Source organism: Thermobia domestica, chromosome 11 (assembly GCF_964235325.1).
Source record: "Thermobia domestica chromosome 11, izTheDome1.hap1.1, whole genome shotgun sequence".
NCBI lineage: Eukaryota > Metazoa > Arthropoda > Insecta > Zygentoma > Lepismatidae > Thermobia > Thermobia domestica.
Window position 1 is genome coordinate 218,154,171 of NC_137464.1, and position 15,958 is coordinate 218,170,128.

The window sequence follows — 15,958 nt, forward strand, 5'->3', positions numbered from 1 at the left end:
AAGTAGCTAAGGATTTTTTTTTTTTATATATATATCCGGATAGTAACCTGAATTCTACGAGAGGTTCGTGATTGATTATCCATTTGCAGGAAGTCAAATTTTCTTCAAATATTAATATTTAGGTTAATCAGTTTGTTTACGTGTTGTTGGTATATTTATTCCGTACACGGTCACCTTTGGAATTTAATCCGAAATTATTACTAGGACGAGCTCCTCCATGGCTAGGCGGTTAGCGTACGCGCCCTTGGCGCAAGAGATCCGGGTTCGATTCCCGGCGGGAGCACATGTGGTTCGGATTCAACGTTAATCAGTAGGTCCACGTCTCACATAGCCTCGCTGCTGAAAGGGACGCTAAACTGAAATTCAACTCAATTGTTACTAGGACCTGGGAGTATGCATGAAATGAAAAGGTCTACTTTGCACTGGATAATAACGTAAAACTAAACTAGAAGCCTGTTGGAGAAAGCAAACAGCAAGGGTTGTGAAGTATTATAGGGAAAACATAACTCCACGACGTACTTCACAGGTACAATATTTGCTTTTTTTATTATTATTATTTAAATAAACCTTCTTGTTTCTTACAGCATTTTCGTAATCAGTGTTGGAACGTGAAGTGTCGAAGATGACGTCCATATTTGATCAATTTGAACAAGCATCGCAGAGAATGAAAGGCACTATGTCAACAAGTCTTAGGCCGGAAATGGTGAGTTAAAGACTTTGGTTGTTATTATGGACACTATGGTATATGTGCTATAGGTTAAACATAAAATTTGGCGTCTATTGTGCCATGAGTGACGTAGTGTATTATGACGTTCTGAGATATCATTTGTAATTAATTAACTCTATGACTAAAGGCAGTGTTTTTCAACTGTAGTTCATGGATCACAAGTAGTCCTCAAAGTATGCTCTTGTGATCAAAATGTACAAGTGTCTTCCACATTCTCTCTCAGTCTTCAAGTATTAACAAAAATAAATAAATAAAAATATAAGTACCGTTACATATACTGATGTTAATATATGCTCGAAACTTGCTTTCGAGAGGGACAAGAATATGGTAGTCTGTAGAATATTCTGATCAACAAAAGTAGTTCCCGCGTGAGAAACTTCGAGAAACGCTGGTCAAAACGTTCATTGTCTCCACTGGAGAATCTCGCTGGATATCTTGCGCAATATAATGACAACGGAGATATTCTAGTTATTGAATATGCTAGTAGGAAATTAAAAGTAAATGAAATCTCATATTCGGTTTTCCAATTGGAGTTACTAGCAGTGTTATTTCTGTGTGAAAAATTCTCATATTATATATTAGGTCGGGAAGTGGTAGTGCATTGCGATAATCGAGCTGTAATGTTTGCTTTCACATTGCAAAATCAAGATTATAGAACCACGAAAATATTGCTAAAATTACAACGTTTTGATTTAAAATTTGAGCACATAAAAGGGAAAGATAACGAAATAGCCGATATATTGAGTCGGAATACACCAGAAGCGGATAGTGATCCAAGTAACTATTATATAAATTTCGTATCATATGATGCTAAAGATTGTTTCGAACATCAGGAATTAATTGATTTACAAGCGTCTGATGGGTATTGCCAACAGTTGAAACAACGCCTTAATGAAAATCCAAATTGCGAAAATATAAGGGTGGTAGAAAATGTACTTTTTATAAGAAGGTCTAAATTTAAACCTTGGTTACTTGTGATCCCTATGGCATTAACAGATAAGATAATATCATATATCCATAATGTTGGACACTTTGGAATAAACAAATGTATGAAACTAACGAGAACTCTATTCTTTTGGCGAAAACAGAAACAGATGTATACGCGGTATATCAAGAATTGTGTTATGTGCTCGCACAAAATTTTCGAATCAGGTTCTAGCGCGAGAAGATGTTCATATCCAGGCGGATAGACCACATCAAAAGCTGTGTATCGATTTGGTAGGGAAACTTCCATGTAGTTTTGGGTACTATTTCATTTTGTCTATTGTTGATGTATATTCCCGTTTTGTATGTTATTTACCGCTTAAAACGTCTACAGTTACAGAAATTATTAGAGTCTTAGAAAAAGATTATTTTTATCTTGTTCCATATCCCAATCAAATCGTCTCGGACAAAGGCCCCCAGTTTCTTTCGGAGAAGTGGAAGAAATATTGTGAGGAACGAAAAATAAAACATGTTTTAACCACCCCATACAACCCGAAAGGAAACGGGATAGTGGAGCGCTCGCATCGAGAACTTAACCGTATAATCCGACTAATGTGTCAGAATAATCATACAAAATGGAAAGAAGTGTTGAAGACGGCTCAAGATCTCCTTAATTATTCATACAATAGTAGTATTGACAGCACACCGGCAGAAATATTTATGTCATTCTCAGCAACTCAAAAATTTAAAGAGAATTTCCCATGGCCATCAGAATTAGTAAGAGTAGATGACGCGAAGAGATTTATCCAGGTAACCCCTAGATTATTAACAAAACGAAAACGCAAACAGCAGTTAAAATTGGTAAACCCAGTAGAAGTACAGATAGGAGACTTGGTGATGGTTAAAACTCACTTCTTATCTGATGCATATAAGAAAATGATACATAAATATATGCCGACATATAGCGGTCCGTATATTGTGAAAAGAAAACAAAATAACTTTGTAGCTCTAACAGATTTAAATGGGAAAGAAGTTCCAAGTCAAAATCTGTCGAATATCAAATTGTTCGATTGTTCGCCGGAAAAGAAACGAGAGTTATTACAAAATCCCACATAAAAAATATATATAAAAAAATTTTTAAAATTTTTTTTTTTCTCCAATCGTCGGGGAACATTGTTACAGTTCACTGTTACCGTAAACAGTAACAATATTATTTCATACGTTCGTATATATATAAAAGCGTAGATTTTATATTACTAAGTAACATTGATAAACCTATGGGTTATTTTCGAGAGGAAGTATTATGGTCCGCATATCCTTAATCTGCAACAGCTGGTGAACACAATACGGCTGCTGAGTATGTTTATGATTATGTATTACACTACCGGTATTTAGGCCTGTTTCTCATAATATAAAACAAATTCCTTTGTATAGCATGTAAATAAGGTTCAAGAGGATAATTATAGCGTTGATTAGACATGCAGAGCAGAAACACATAATATGCATGTTTACGAACTGAGTAAATAAAGTAGGCCTATCTGTGTTAAACGTATAGTAATTATGTAAGTTGGGTTTATTTTCATAAAATTAACAAAATTTAATGTACCTTAGATTAGGGAACTTACCAACCACTGCTGAAATCTGTCTTAAATGACAGTAACTATGCTTGTCAAGAAATCAAAATCCTCCTTTGTTTACTTTTCTTCCGGATATAGGAAACGGGAAGTGCAGTAGTTCAAATTAAGTATAAAATTTGTTGTGGATGTACAGAAAAGGGACTGAAGCGGAATTTAGAAGTTAAATTGGAAATTTAGGAGGTGAAATAATATGAGATTTAATAATAAATTATATATATATATAACTATGGAAATATGTTAAAATAATAGTAGTTGTCCTAGAGGGCGCTATGATTTCCGGTGCAGTGAAAAATGTAGTAAGTTAACGGTGGTGAGTTTATGTAGAGCGGTACCCGATAATTAGAAATTATTGCTAAAAACGGTAATTGGAACTATAAACCTTAAGTAAAAACAATTCGGACTAACCCTAAAGTGTTTTGGTAGAATCGAGGTACTCGCCAATTATGTAAGTGATATAAAAATTTAAACATAAAATTTCATGGGGATTCATAAGTAAACTGCCATTTTGTTCTGACTTTGTGACCTTAACTAAAACAATTACCTTGGAAATTTAAACTGTTTATAGTGATGTTAGTTTTGCAAAGGAAATCTCAATTCTTGACCATGCGAAGCTAAATACCTGTAGTTGCACAAACCCGGGTAGGCCTATGGGGGAGCAAAAATTAACCTTATTGCTAAAATGTCTTAAAGATTTATAAGTGTCCTTTCTACATAGTCATCCATGTTATCGATCGTAGATATGGAAATTTTGACAGTAAACAAATAGTAAATAACTCATTATGCTAGCTATATGCTATAATGGAATAATTGCTGATTCTGAACAATGACTCATTTTAACCGAGATAGTAATTGTCTCATCTGCTTCAGTCTAGATAATAATATCATCCTTCATTCACGGTTAATACCTCACGAAAATATAATCGTTTGAATATGTTATGAAAGTGAAGTATTTTGAATAATGTTTTTAGGTTAAGTTAGAGTAGGATAGTTAGGGTAGGTTTTCTTATATTAGTTAGTAATCTTTTGTGATAAAATGTACGGATAATAGTAATTTGAATAGGGAAATGTGTCCGTATGCTCAAATATCCGAATCATATGTAAAATGAGCGCTCTACGTATATTGAAATGTGATGATATGTTTGTTTATATATATGTGAAGCACCTGTTAACTAAGTAATATGTATTACAGACATATTCAAATTGTTAAATATTGAATAATAAGATTAAATATTTGAATAAGGTGAACAACTTAACTGACAAATGTAACCTGATGAAGCAATCTGTGAGTGGGTATTACCGTGAACTTTTACAATGCGACTAGACGTTCATAGTGTCTGCATGATCAAATTATGCTGAATATCTCAATAAAAGATATCTAGACTGAGTAAACGATAAATATTCTAATCTTACAACTAACTACGTAAATGATTCGAACTATACATGTACAGTATTCATCGTTTATTGTAATGTTTCATATACATAGCAATACATCTGTGAACTATTAATAGAAAATTAGGAGTAACAATAATTGCGTATTTAAAATCTTCCTCTTGAAGTTAACTCCACTGATAGAAATGGATTTTTTTTTATTATTTCTTCTCTTCTCTGTTATTGTTGATGTTAGAGTTTTAGTTGTCTGTTAATAAAAGAAATAAATGGGTTACTAAACTTCGAAAATTCACTCTTTTATTAGTATATCAAAACAATAGCGATAACATTTAAATTAAATAGTAATGCATGGATGACTGGACACTAGTATGAAGACGTAGTAGACTGCTCACTGGAGTGCCATTGCCACAAGTTCTTGGATATACAGGTAAACAATTCAGTTTTCTTTGAAATGAATAATCGTTGTGCATACTAAATTATAACATGTTTATGTCGAATATAAGAAATTCGTCGGATTACTGAATCTAATTATTTGGTCTATGGAAAGAATAGTAAAACACTATAGCCAATATTTATGACTGTTGATTACGTAACAATATCGAAATGAAAATCTAAATGGAATAGTGAAATTCGACTAAGTTGAATTCTTTAAGAATTTCTTTAATTTTTTTTCTTTCTTTTCTTCCTCTCTTAATGGCATGAAAATCATCTTGTGAAAGATTACGGCAACAGCCTAAATTAATTTTTTTTAAATGTAGTAATCAAATAAAGGAGATTACACATTTATATTTAAAAAAAAGTACAGAAAGACTCTAATTATTATAATAATAATTATTATCATTTTATTTCAGAGTACGACTGGTTTTATCCATATGAAGCTGGAAGAGGAGCCTCCTATTTTCAGTAAAAGCAAAGTGAACTTTTCACCGACCGATCCACTCACACATTTGGCTGTAAGCAGTGAGACATTAGTGTTGGCAATGGCTAACAATATGCTGCTAAGAATCGATCTGAAACATCCTGATACTCCAGAAGGTAAGAGACGTAAAAATGAGCTAAGTGTCAATGAGATTTTGTACCAAATCAACGTAAGAGTATGATGAATTTGTAATTTTGCAATAGTGCATTGTAAAATTTTATAAACAACTTAAAAAGTATGTGTACGAGATGGCTTTTATACTTTCATAAATCTCGAGAAAATAACAGGCTACAAGAGTTATTATTTGGATGACAAATACAGATGGTGATCAGAAAAATGGAAACACCTGAACGAAATTGCAACTTACCAGATTAATATGGTGTTGGGCCACCTTTCGCATTCAGAACAGCCTTGATGCGACGTGGGATGGAGGCATAGAGATCGTGAATGGTAGCAAGTGGAATTTTACACCATTCCTCGTGCAGGGCATCGGCCAGTTCTGTGAGAGAGGATGGAGGTGGAAATCGTCGCCGGAGTCGTGTTTCCAAGACGGACCACAGATGTTATATTATGTTGAGATCTGGAGATTAGGCGGGCCAGGGGAGGTGTTGAACTTCATCCCGATGTTCCTCAAACCACGCTGCAACAACGCCAGCTGTGTAAATGGGTGCATTATCATCCTGAAAGATGGCGTCATTGTCCGGGAACATCCGGACCATAGGATGCAAGTGGTCTCCTAAAATTGCGACATAATCGTTGGCAGTGATTCGTCCGCTAAGTGTGACCACAGGACCCAATGAAAACCATGATATGACGGCCCACAGCGTCACCGAGCCGTCGCCATGTTTCACAGTTGGGCGGAGACACTGCAGATCATAAGCTTCTTTGGGCATTCTCCACACACAAACACGGCCCGTGGTTGGGAATAGGGTAAAGGATGACTCATCCGACCATATCACACGTTTCCAGTCCTCAACGGTCCAAGTTGCATGGTCGCGGCACCATTTACTTCGTGCGAAAGCGTTATGGTCCCTGATGAGCGGTTTGGCTCGTGCAACACGACCCCCTAAGTTCATGTCATGTAATTCGCGGCGGTCTGTGATTGTCGAAACAGGGTGGGAGAGATGCTGATTGAGTTCCTCCGTCACTTGCTCCGCAGTGGCACGACGGTTCTGCATGACAATGCGCTTTAATACCCGGCGTGACCTGTCACTCATGATTTTCTTCCGCCCACTGTTCCGCTTCCCCGATGTGGTTTTCCCGTGTGTTGTGTAGGCCGTGATTCGACACTGTCCCACGCGACACACCTAACACAGTAGCCACTGCCGTCACACTCACTCCACATAACCGCGCACCAACAATTTGCCCTCTTTGAAAATCTGAGAGGTTCCCATTTTACACTACCTCCGTCTGCTGCAGCCACTGAACACTGCTGTTCCACTGCGCCTGATTAGTATGGAGACCGACCTAACACACCACCATTAGCGGTCCGGCGCTGCGGGTGCCACGACACCACTGCTAACCCATACATCTGACGTGTTGCCAACTACAGGTGTTTCCATTTTTCTGATCACCATCTGTAAATTAAGGTCTTATGTTATTGTAACTAAATATGTAGATATGACAAAAAGGAACAGAAATTGTGATAAAGGAACATGTCAGGAACGCCAAAGATGTAGATTAAACAGTTTTAGGGTTATCAAAACGCTTAAATAACTCCAAACATTCAAATCGTATTTTGTCAGGAAGAATGAACCAAAATTGAATTTAGTGAAAGGCTTTACAGAAAGGCAGTGAGACGGTAATTAGAATATACCAGGTAACCAAGAAAGTTCGTGCGGTTTCAGTACAAAAAAGAAAAGTTCCAAAAAAAATGCGTTTACCTTATTACCTTATGTTTATTCCGCAAATATCCACCATCCACTTCTACAAACTTCTCCCATCGCTTTACAAGCCTGTAGATACCATTTTTGAAGAAATCTTTGTGTTGGGACTCAAAAAACTGCGCCACCGCGTTTTCAACCTCTTCTCGAGTTTTGAATTGTCGATTGCGTATATGGTTGAAAAAAATGGAATAATGTCTGGTGAATACGCTGGATGTGGCAGAAATTCCCAGCCGAGAAAAGAGATCACCTCTATGGTCATCTTTGCTGTATGAGGTCTAGCGTTGTCTTGGTAGACAAGAACACCCTTTCTATTCACTAGTGCAAGTTTTTTGCAAGTTGTTCGGCTACTCTTTGTAATTGTGCTGAGTACACCTCTTTGGTTATGGTTTTACCACTTTCCAAGAACTCATAATGCGCATTCCCAGCAGTGGTCCACCATACACACAGCATCACCTTCCGCTGACGAAGAGCAGGTTGCACTTAAAGGCATGGAGTCATTTGACGATAGCCAATGGTAGGAGCGTATTTTGTTATCGTACATTACCCACTTTTCATCACACGTCAAAATGCGGTACAAAATTGGATAGTTGTTATTCCCAGTCAGCCAGGAAGAGCTAATGTTCAGTCGTTGGAGACGGTTCGCAGCAGTCAGCATGTGAGGGACTCACTCAGTTTCCACGATTTTCCAAGCTCATGCAAGTGCACACGAATGTTTCATTGTTTCCCCCAAATCGTTGAACGAGTTCTTGACACGTTTGATTTGAATCCTCTTCAATTGCTACCTTGAGTTGGTCCAAGCCGAGAGATTTTGACCTACCTGATCGAGGTTTGTCTTCAAGTGTCTCATCGCCGGTCGAAAAGGTCTGAAACCACTTTTGAGCTATCCGTTCACTAATTGTACCTTCTCCAAACGCTGCACATATTTTTCTTGCCGCTTCCGCACCTTTTGTGCTCAACTTGAACTCATACAGTAAACAAGCCCTGATTACTGCGTTCGGCACACACATGGTTCACTGCGAATACTTGATCTCGAACTGTCGAATGCGACCTGTTATCTACGTTAGCCGACGTGCCAATGACTCAGCTTTCAAAAACTTTCACATACAAGTACCCCTGGCGGCAGAAATGATAACTACCCCACGAGAAATATTTGCAGGTGTAAAAACTGCATGAACGTTCTTGGTTGTCTGGTATATACAAATCTAGTGACTAATTTGTCACTTTTTTGTTCGGTGAAAATTAAGATATGACAGACGAGTGTGAAGAAAACACGCAAGCCGTTCAGTATAAACAATTATAGTGTAAAAAAATTTTTCATTTCAAAATTTTTCGTTCTTCAGCTCCAGTGCCTCACTGGTGTGCTTCAAGGTAATAACACTTTTGTGCCCTACTCCTGGTTTATCGGTTAGGCGCACGTGGTCCCGGGTTTGAAATTTGAACACACAAAGTGGCTTGGATTCCACCTTAAACTGTAGGTCCACATCTCATATAGGCTTGATACTAAAAAAGAAACCTTGAATAAACAAACAGCATATTTCACAGATTAAGGTAGGAAAACGTAAAAGAGGTGGAATAAGGGAGTTTCAGGAAACCTGTAGAAACAGCTAGACGAAATTTACAGGACTTCTATAACGAAATATTACTGAAGAAAGAATCCAACAAACCATTAAGGAAACAAATTCCATTTTTACTTACATTATATGACTGCTGAGTTTAATTTGTGCAAGTATTTGTAATAACGAAGAAAATTTTAGTGACACTGTATGATTAGATTATTATAAATTAATATTAAATTTAATATAAACTTATTTTCAATCATAATTGCCCATATACATTAATTTCTAAGTTTTAGTTTGTGTGAAACTACAATAATTTATTTTCTTCTTATATGCAGAGATTGATATAACCAAATATGTATCCCATATGAAGATATCAGGAATATTTATTGATCCACTGGGAGAACACTTATTGGTTAGTCTTGTGTCTCATAATCAAGATATGCAGCCAGAATTGTACTATGTTTCAAGAAAATCTGTCAAATTGAAGCAGGTAAAGTAGATTTCTTCCCAGTTTGTGTATAATAAGATTGTTTTTGTTATATTAAGGATTTTAGTGTACCCATCAAAACTTATTTATATATTATCCTCTCTGTCTGTGTGTCCGATCGTTCAGGAGACAAAAGATCTTATACAGGGCCGGTCTTAGGCAATTTGCCGCCCCGTGCTATGACATCATTTGCTCCCGCCCTCTTTCTCTAGAAAGAGCAAATCCTAAAAGCTACGATTTTAAGTATGCTACCCTATCATGAACAACGAAGGGAAGGGAAAGTGCACTCGCCCTCAGAAAGGCCTACACGCTACAAATACAGTTGTGTCTCTTTTTTTTTTCTTTAAATAATAATAATCTATTATGTTATTGAAAGATAAAGCAAACACACCTGCAGAGGAAGGATGGTAATCCTTTTTATAGAATTCAATATCGAGCTTCAATCTCAATATATCAGTTTCCAATTCTAGTGAAACTAGCTCTTTTATCTTTATTTTTTGATTTTCGTTCTACATCTGTTAAAAAAACTTAAAAGCTTGTTTCCACCTTCAATGATGAGGAACTATTTTTATGACACACAGACTAGATTTCATATCAAAACTGTGATACCTAACAAAATGGAACAGGAGTTCGCTGCTGTTCGAGAATTGAGTAGTTGTATTTGACAAGAATCAAGCATTTCGTCCTGGGATTAGTTTGATCATTTGCTTTAGCACTGTCCGTATGAGCTTAAACTAATGGGACCTAAACATGATGTATGAATGTATTATTCAAATAGAAGGTCAGCTTAGTAAATGTAACTACCATCATCATGAAGTCTGTTCCCAACTAAAAATATTTATTTTAAACAATATAGTTACAACAGATTTTGCCGCATCGTGCAAATGCACGTGTTGCGCATATGATATGCCCCATCATGCCAGGGTATAAAAGGTCAAAAGTTAGGAATCGAGTTCGTTGATAAAGGTGATCCATCCACCGGAAGTGGTAGAAATCAATCATTTCCGGTTTTCACGTTCAGCATTGTACATCAAAATCGGTTCCAAGTAGCGAGAAGCGGTTTCCAGAAATCGATTAAGCGTCTCAACTCAAGTTTATCTTCATCCTTAACTAATAAAACCGGAAGTGATAGAAATCCACTACAATTTCCGGTTTCAATACTGCTCTACATAGAGCAAAAATGATAGGAGATAACGGGAACCGTTTTTAAAATAGATTTAATGCTCTAAGAATAGGTACCATATCTCTCAACTCCCTATTCAAACCGAAAGTGGTAAAATCAACTATTTCCAGTATCAATGTTCGTCGCTATAGAGTGTAAACGGCAATACACAGTGGATATCAGTTTTCTACAATCAATTAAGTATTTCAAGAATATATTCTATCTCCACTTTAATCTTTATATATTCTATCTCCACTTTAATATTTCTATTAAAACTAGAAGTAGTAGAAATCTACCAGTTCCGGTTTCAATATTAACTGGTAAAAATATCACGCCATACAAACCAAACCCTTTCACGTGGTGCACACGTGGCATTGCTGCTTCTAACTTTAAGAACAATTCTTGCGTCAGAATAGTAAATAGTACTTGGTGGAGTTTCACATTTAGTTTTAAAAAAATAAGAAACAGATGAAAAATATTAAGAAAATTTAATACCTCAAATAGAAGATAGTATATATAAACGTTATGGTGACAGCGAAAAAATAACAGTACCAGTAAGTTTCTTTTGAACTTTTTATTTATTTATTAAAAATTTTGTTTTGATGAAATATGATGAAATTTCCAAGTTTTTATACTTTCTTGTGTTCCTACACAGTGCGGCAATTTGAAATCGAGACTACAACTGTAGGAAAAAAGAGAGTGAACATAGAAAATGTCTTACTTTGGATCATTCAAAGTACGACCTTCCTGCATCCACACATCCTTGTACTGTGGCCTCAGTGCATAGAAGAATTAGGCATAGAAGGATTGCTGGAAATTGTTTTGTGGAATGCTGTTGAAAATTCTTGTCGTAGCCTTTTTGATGGCCTTTATATCATCGAAGTACGAACCTTTGAGTGCTCTGACTTGAGTGTAGGAAATAAAAATTAATCGCACAGGGCCAGATATGGTAAATAGGGAGGATGGGACGTCACATACATCCTCTTTTAAGACAGGAAATCTTGGGGCATTGTCGTGGAGCAGACGCCACTGAACATCAACCCGATACTCGGGTCTCCCACGTGTGATACGTTGCACTGACCGTTTCAGTGCCTCAAGGTAAAATGAAACATTAACTGTTTGTTCCGTAGGCACAAATTCCTTATGCACAATGTCCTTGCTATCGTAAAAAGCTTGATTTTGGATTTTGACTGGAGCAGTTGTTTGGCTTGTAGAGAGTTAGGAGACTTCCATTCTGCACTCTGCTGACGTTTTGTCAACGGGTCATATTGAAAAACCTATATCTCAACCTCTGTAACCATATTCAGGAGGAAGTAGAGTCCCTATTGATATCAGTCAATTCTTTGCAGCGATCAACCCTGTCCCTTTGTTGGTCATTTGTTACTGGATGAGGCATGAAACGGGCACAAACCTCCTCTTGTTGAGGTTGTGGATTATTGTTTGGCACATGCAACTCCACAGCAAGGATTCACAGTGTCACATTTCGGTCTTCCATGATCAGAGTCCTCACTTTCTCCACCGAGTCCCGTGATCTCACTGTTCTTACTGCATTAAGATATTCGTCGTCTTCAATTGACTCTCGTCCTTTCCTGAAACGCCTGTCCCATGCAGTTACACGCGCACGGGATAAACAAATGGTCTCATACACTTGTTACAACATGTGATAAGTTTCTGTAGCAATCTTACGCAGACACGTATAAAGCTAGATGTTGGCTCTTTGTTCCATGTTAAATTCACGACATAGCTTAGATACACCTACATATATTCACCACGGCGACATACGTCAGTGGCGGCGCTAGGCTCGTAAGAGTAAGGAGGCAAGAGGGGAGGGAAGAAATATTTTGGGAAGGCGAGGCAACCACGCTTGTTTTGCTTTGATTATTATTATTATTATTATTATTATTATTATTATTATTATTATTATTATTATTATTATTATTATTATTATTTAATTCTGATCTTCTACTAATCCAATTTATTTCTGACTGCAGAGCTTTATGCTTGTGGGTAGGAAATAAACATAGGCACGTTTCTGGACACACTTTAATGTAAGCACAACACAGGAACATAAATTCATAACAAATATTGAAAGAATCATGTCACACAAATACAGTAAAGTAAATTGTAAATGTCAGAATCACGTATGCCTACAGCCTACATAATATAAAAATGCACAGTACTTGAAACAAGAAGTAACATATATGAATTTTATAAAGGCATGTAACAGTATTATGAAAGCAATTACATGTAAAGAAACTTTAATGTCCACTACTGTGAGAGTTTTTAAGTTTTTATATAAGGTTCTGCTCATTGTAATGGCAGATATAAAACTGACAACATGTTTAATAAAACTGGGATGGATCTTAGTTAAAGCAAAATTCTTCTGTTTTATATACAGCAGCGAATTCTTTTACAACTTTTTGCAAATCCAGAATTTTAGAAATTCGTTTTTCAACTGAAAGAACAGCAAGTGATTTAGCTTAATATCGTCAATCGTGTTTCTCAAATACGACTTTAGGATTTTTACACAAGAGAAAGTCCTTTCGAACCCTGCTGTTGATGGAGGAATGCACATTGCGGTTATGCACAGTTTGTGAATTTCAGTGAAGGCGAGGTTATAGGATTCCAGCATAAGGAGCAGTTTTGACAAGGTGGAAACTTTGATTTGGATTTACTTTTCATATCTTTTGATTGCTTTTGGAAGCAATTTGACCGCCGTTTTCAGAGTCTCTATATCTCACTTATAGTGCACTGCTAACGGCAAAGGGATTACATGTTTTAAAAAAAGAGTCATTACCGGGATTCAAAGCACTTACTATTTCCAGAATCGAACCATTATCAGTGAACCTGGCGTTTAGTTCACTAATAATTCTGTCTAATATGGGAAAATAAATCATTGTTTTCAGATCGTCGTCAGCGCTCACTTTTTTTTTCACTGCTTCTCAGCTCCGTAATGAAGTTTGAAAACTTCTTTGGGAGTTTTCGAGCATGTCTGTAGCCGAAATACAAATGTCATTATATTCCGCAAATGCTCTTTATTTTTGTATAGTTCCATCAAATATTTCACACTTATTTTTTCTGAGATCACTGAAATGGGAAACTTGAGTTTCAACAAGCGTGAGTGTTGTTGCTAGATCAGTCTGACTTTTGTAGGTAATCTGAAAGGATCTTCAGGATGTCAAGAACATCGTAGAACAAATAAAAGCAAAAGATGAATATAAAATCAAGTCTTTCAATTGGTAAGTGAGCTTCCAATTTCTTCTCTGAGCTATTATCTCTGGCTATTTGATGCCAACGTTAGCAAAATGCTAGGGAACGGATCAGAACCAGCATTAAAGAATGCGCTATTGAGCAAAAGTAGCTTCTTTATCTGTAAACATGTCAATGAACAACAAAAATTTCAATGTCATATAGATTTCAGTGGCAAATTCTACAGCAGCAGCTGGTGATCATGAGTTCACCGGTTGTACAGAGAAAAATGGAAGAGGGGCGAGAAAAATATTAGGGTGTCGGTCGCCCCTCTTGCTCCCCCCCGTAACGCCGCCACTGACACACGTAATTGTCAGTCAAGATCAATGCACTTGGTATCATTATTCATGAAACATTCCTCTTTTGTTTGCACCACAACTCATTTGCACAGCTGCGCCACATTTTGAGAAAAGAAATCAGTCTCGATTTCGCATTGTCGCACTGTGTACATAACGAGTGGGTAGTTCATATTGTGCCATGGAGGGAGCATCAGTTAATAGCTCAGATTACAACTACTAAACATTAAACTAAGGGATATAAAACACGGGGATGAAAACTGATGTCCTGCACGGAACTTAAGTGTTAAGAGTTATGTTTGAATGTAATAATATCCAAATGATTCATTTTTTTGTTAAAAAGAGACTAGTTTGAAAGTGAGGTAAGAAGAGTAAGGTTTAAGTTGTGATAATAAAGGATGAGCACTAGCTTGAGTAACTCCTGGTGGCTGGTGATATCCTTGTCGTCTGGAACGACGAATATATCTTTTTGGAGTCTTTCACTCTCTGGGTGGTAAACTGGAGAAATTGGACCTAGTTGACATCTGGAACCAAATCCTGTCAATCTGTGTAGGGGCGTTGAATCAAATCTGCGATGAACGTTGTTTTCCATCTGTGCTTAACAAATCAGGTATTCTGCCAAACTGTATCTGTGGTGACGAATCCGCAAAATGTTATCTCAAAATCAAATCTTCATGATGAATACCCCTTGTAAACGTGTTCTCTATGGTTTTGTTTAATCAGAATACGATGACTCTTGCGAACAATGAACGAGGAAGTACTAGGCTAGACGGAAGAGAATGCACAAAAGCAGAAAAAGAAACTAGTCTTATGTTTATTAGTAACTTTTGCAATGAGGATATACATGTTTACTTGAACTGTCTGTGAATGTACAACATGGATAAAATGTTTTGTTTTAACTGAACGAATGATTTCAATAATTCTAATAAAATTTACTTGTAGATTGAAAATAAACTAATTAAGTGATTATTATTGAATTTAACGATTTGTAACAGAAGTACACATAATTGTGGGTCACTTCTCAATATTAAGAAACAGCATATTCTAATCAAATTCGAGAAATATGAGACATATATTAGGCGTTCCGCGCGAGCTCAACGGAGGCTTGTTTCGGAAAAAGGCGTATTTTAAACTTTCTTCATAAGGGTGTCTCAGCCTAACGTTCCTTTATCAATTGGTCATTATTATCTTGCAAGAAAGAACAGAAGTCGAGTTCACACAATTCACGTACGTGCAAATGTGACTGCTGCCACATATTACTTTGCGTAATTAAATCAAAAACTACCCGGTACGTAGGGTTGCCGTAAGAAAACACTAGAAATGAACAATTTCTCGAATATTTTATGCTTACAATCATTCCCAGTTATTGTATTCGTACGAAAATAATTACTCTGTAAAAGCTTATTGACATGGTAATCAAAATCGAGAACTATCGGGAAAATGTTCAAAATTCGATGTTTTGAAACGTCTTTTTCCCAAACATGCTACATTACTTCGTTGTTTTAGTCTCTTCACTGTAAATGCGACTTCTTTCATTAATAACATTTTTATACTGGAATATGGATTCTACATTACTTAAGTCAGTAAATATTTGGAAGAATGTCATTACAAAAATCGACTTTTAAACATTTTCTCGATAGTTCCTAATTTCGATTTCCATGTCAGTATCTTTTTACAGACTGATTCATTTTCATCTGAACAACTTGAAGGTAGGGGACACCTG

At 36.5% G+C, this 15,958-nt stretch overlaps 1 protein-coding gene across 1 annotated transcript in view; it reads left to right on the plus strand.

Annotated features, from left to right (window-relative positions):
* The window catches only part of dor (vacuolar protein sorting-associated protein 18 dor), a 184,034-nt gene that overhangs the window by 2,847 nt on the left and 165,229 nt on the right, over positions 1-15,958 (plus strand). The window contains 3 exon segments of the mRNA XM_081731640.1: positions 585-703; positions 5,529-5,712; positions 9,377-9,531. Coding sequence (XP_081587766.1) covers positions 623-703; positions 5,529-5,712; positions 9,377-9,531 — 420 coding nt within the window. The 5' untranslated portion in view covers positions 585-622.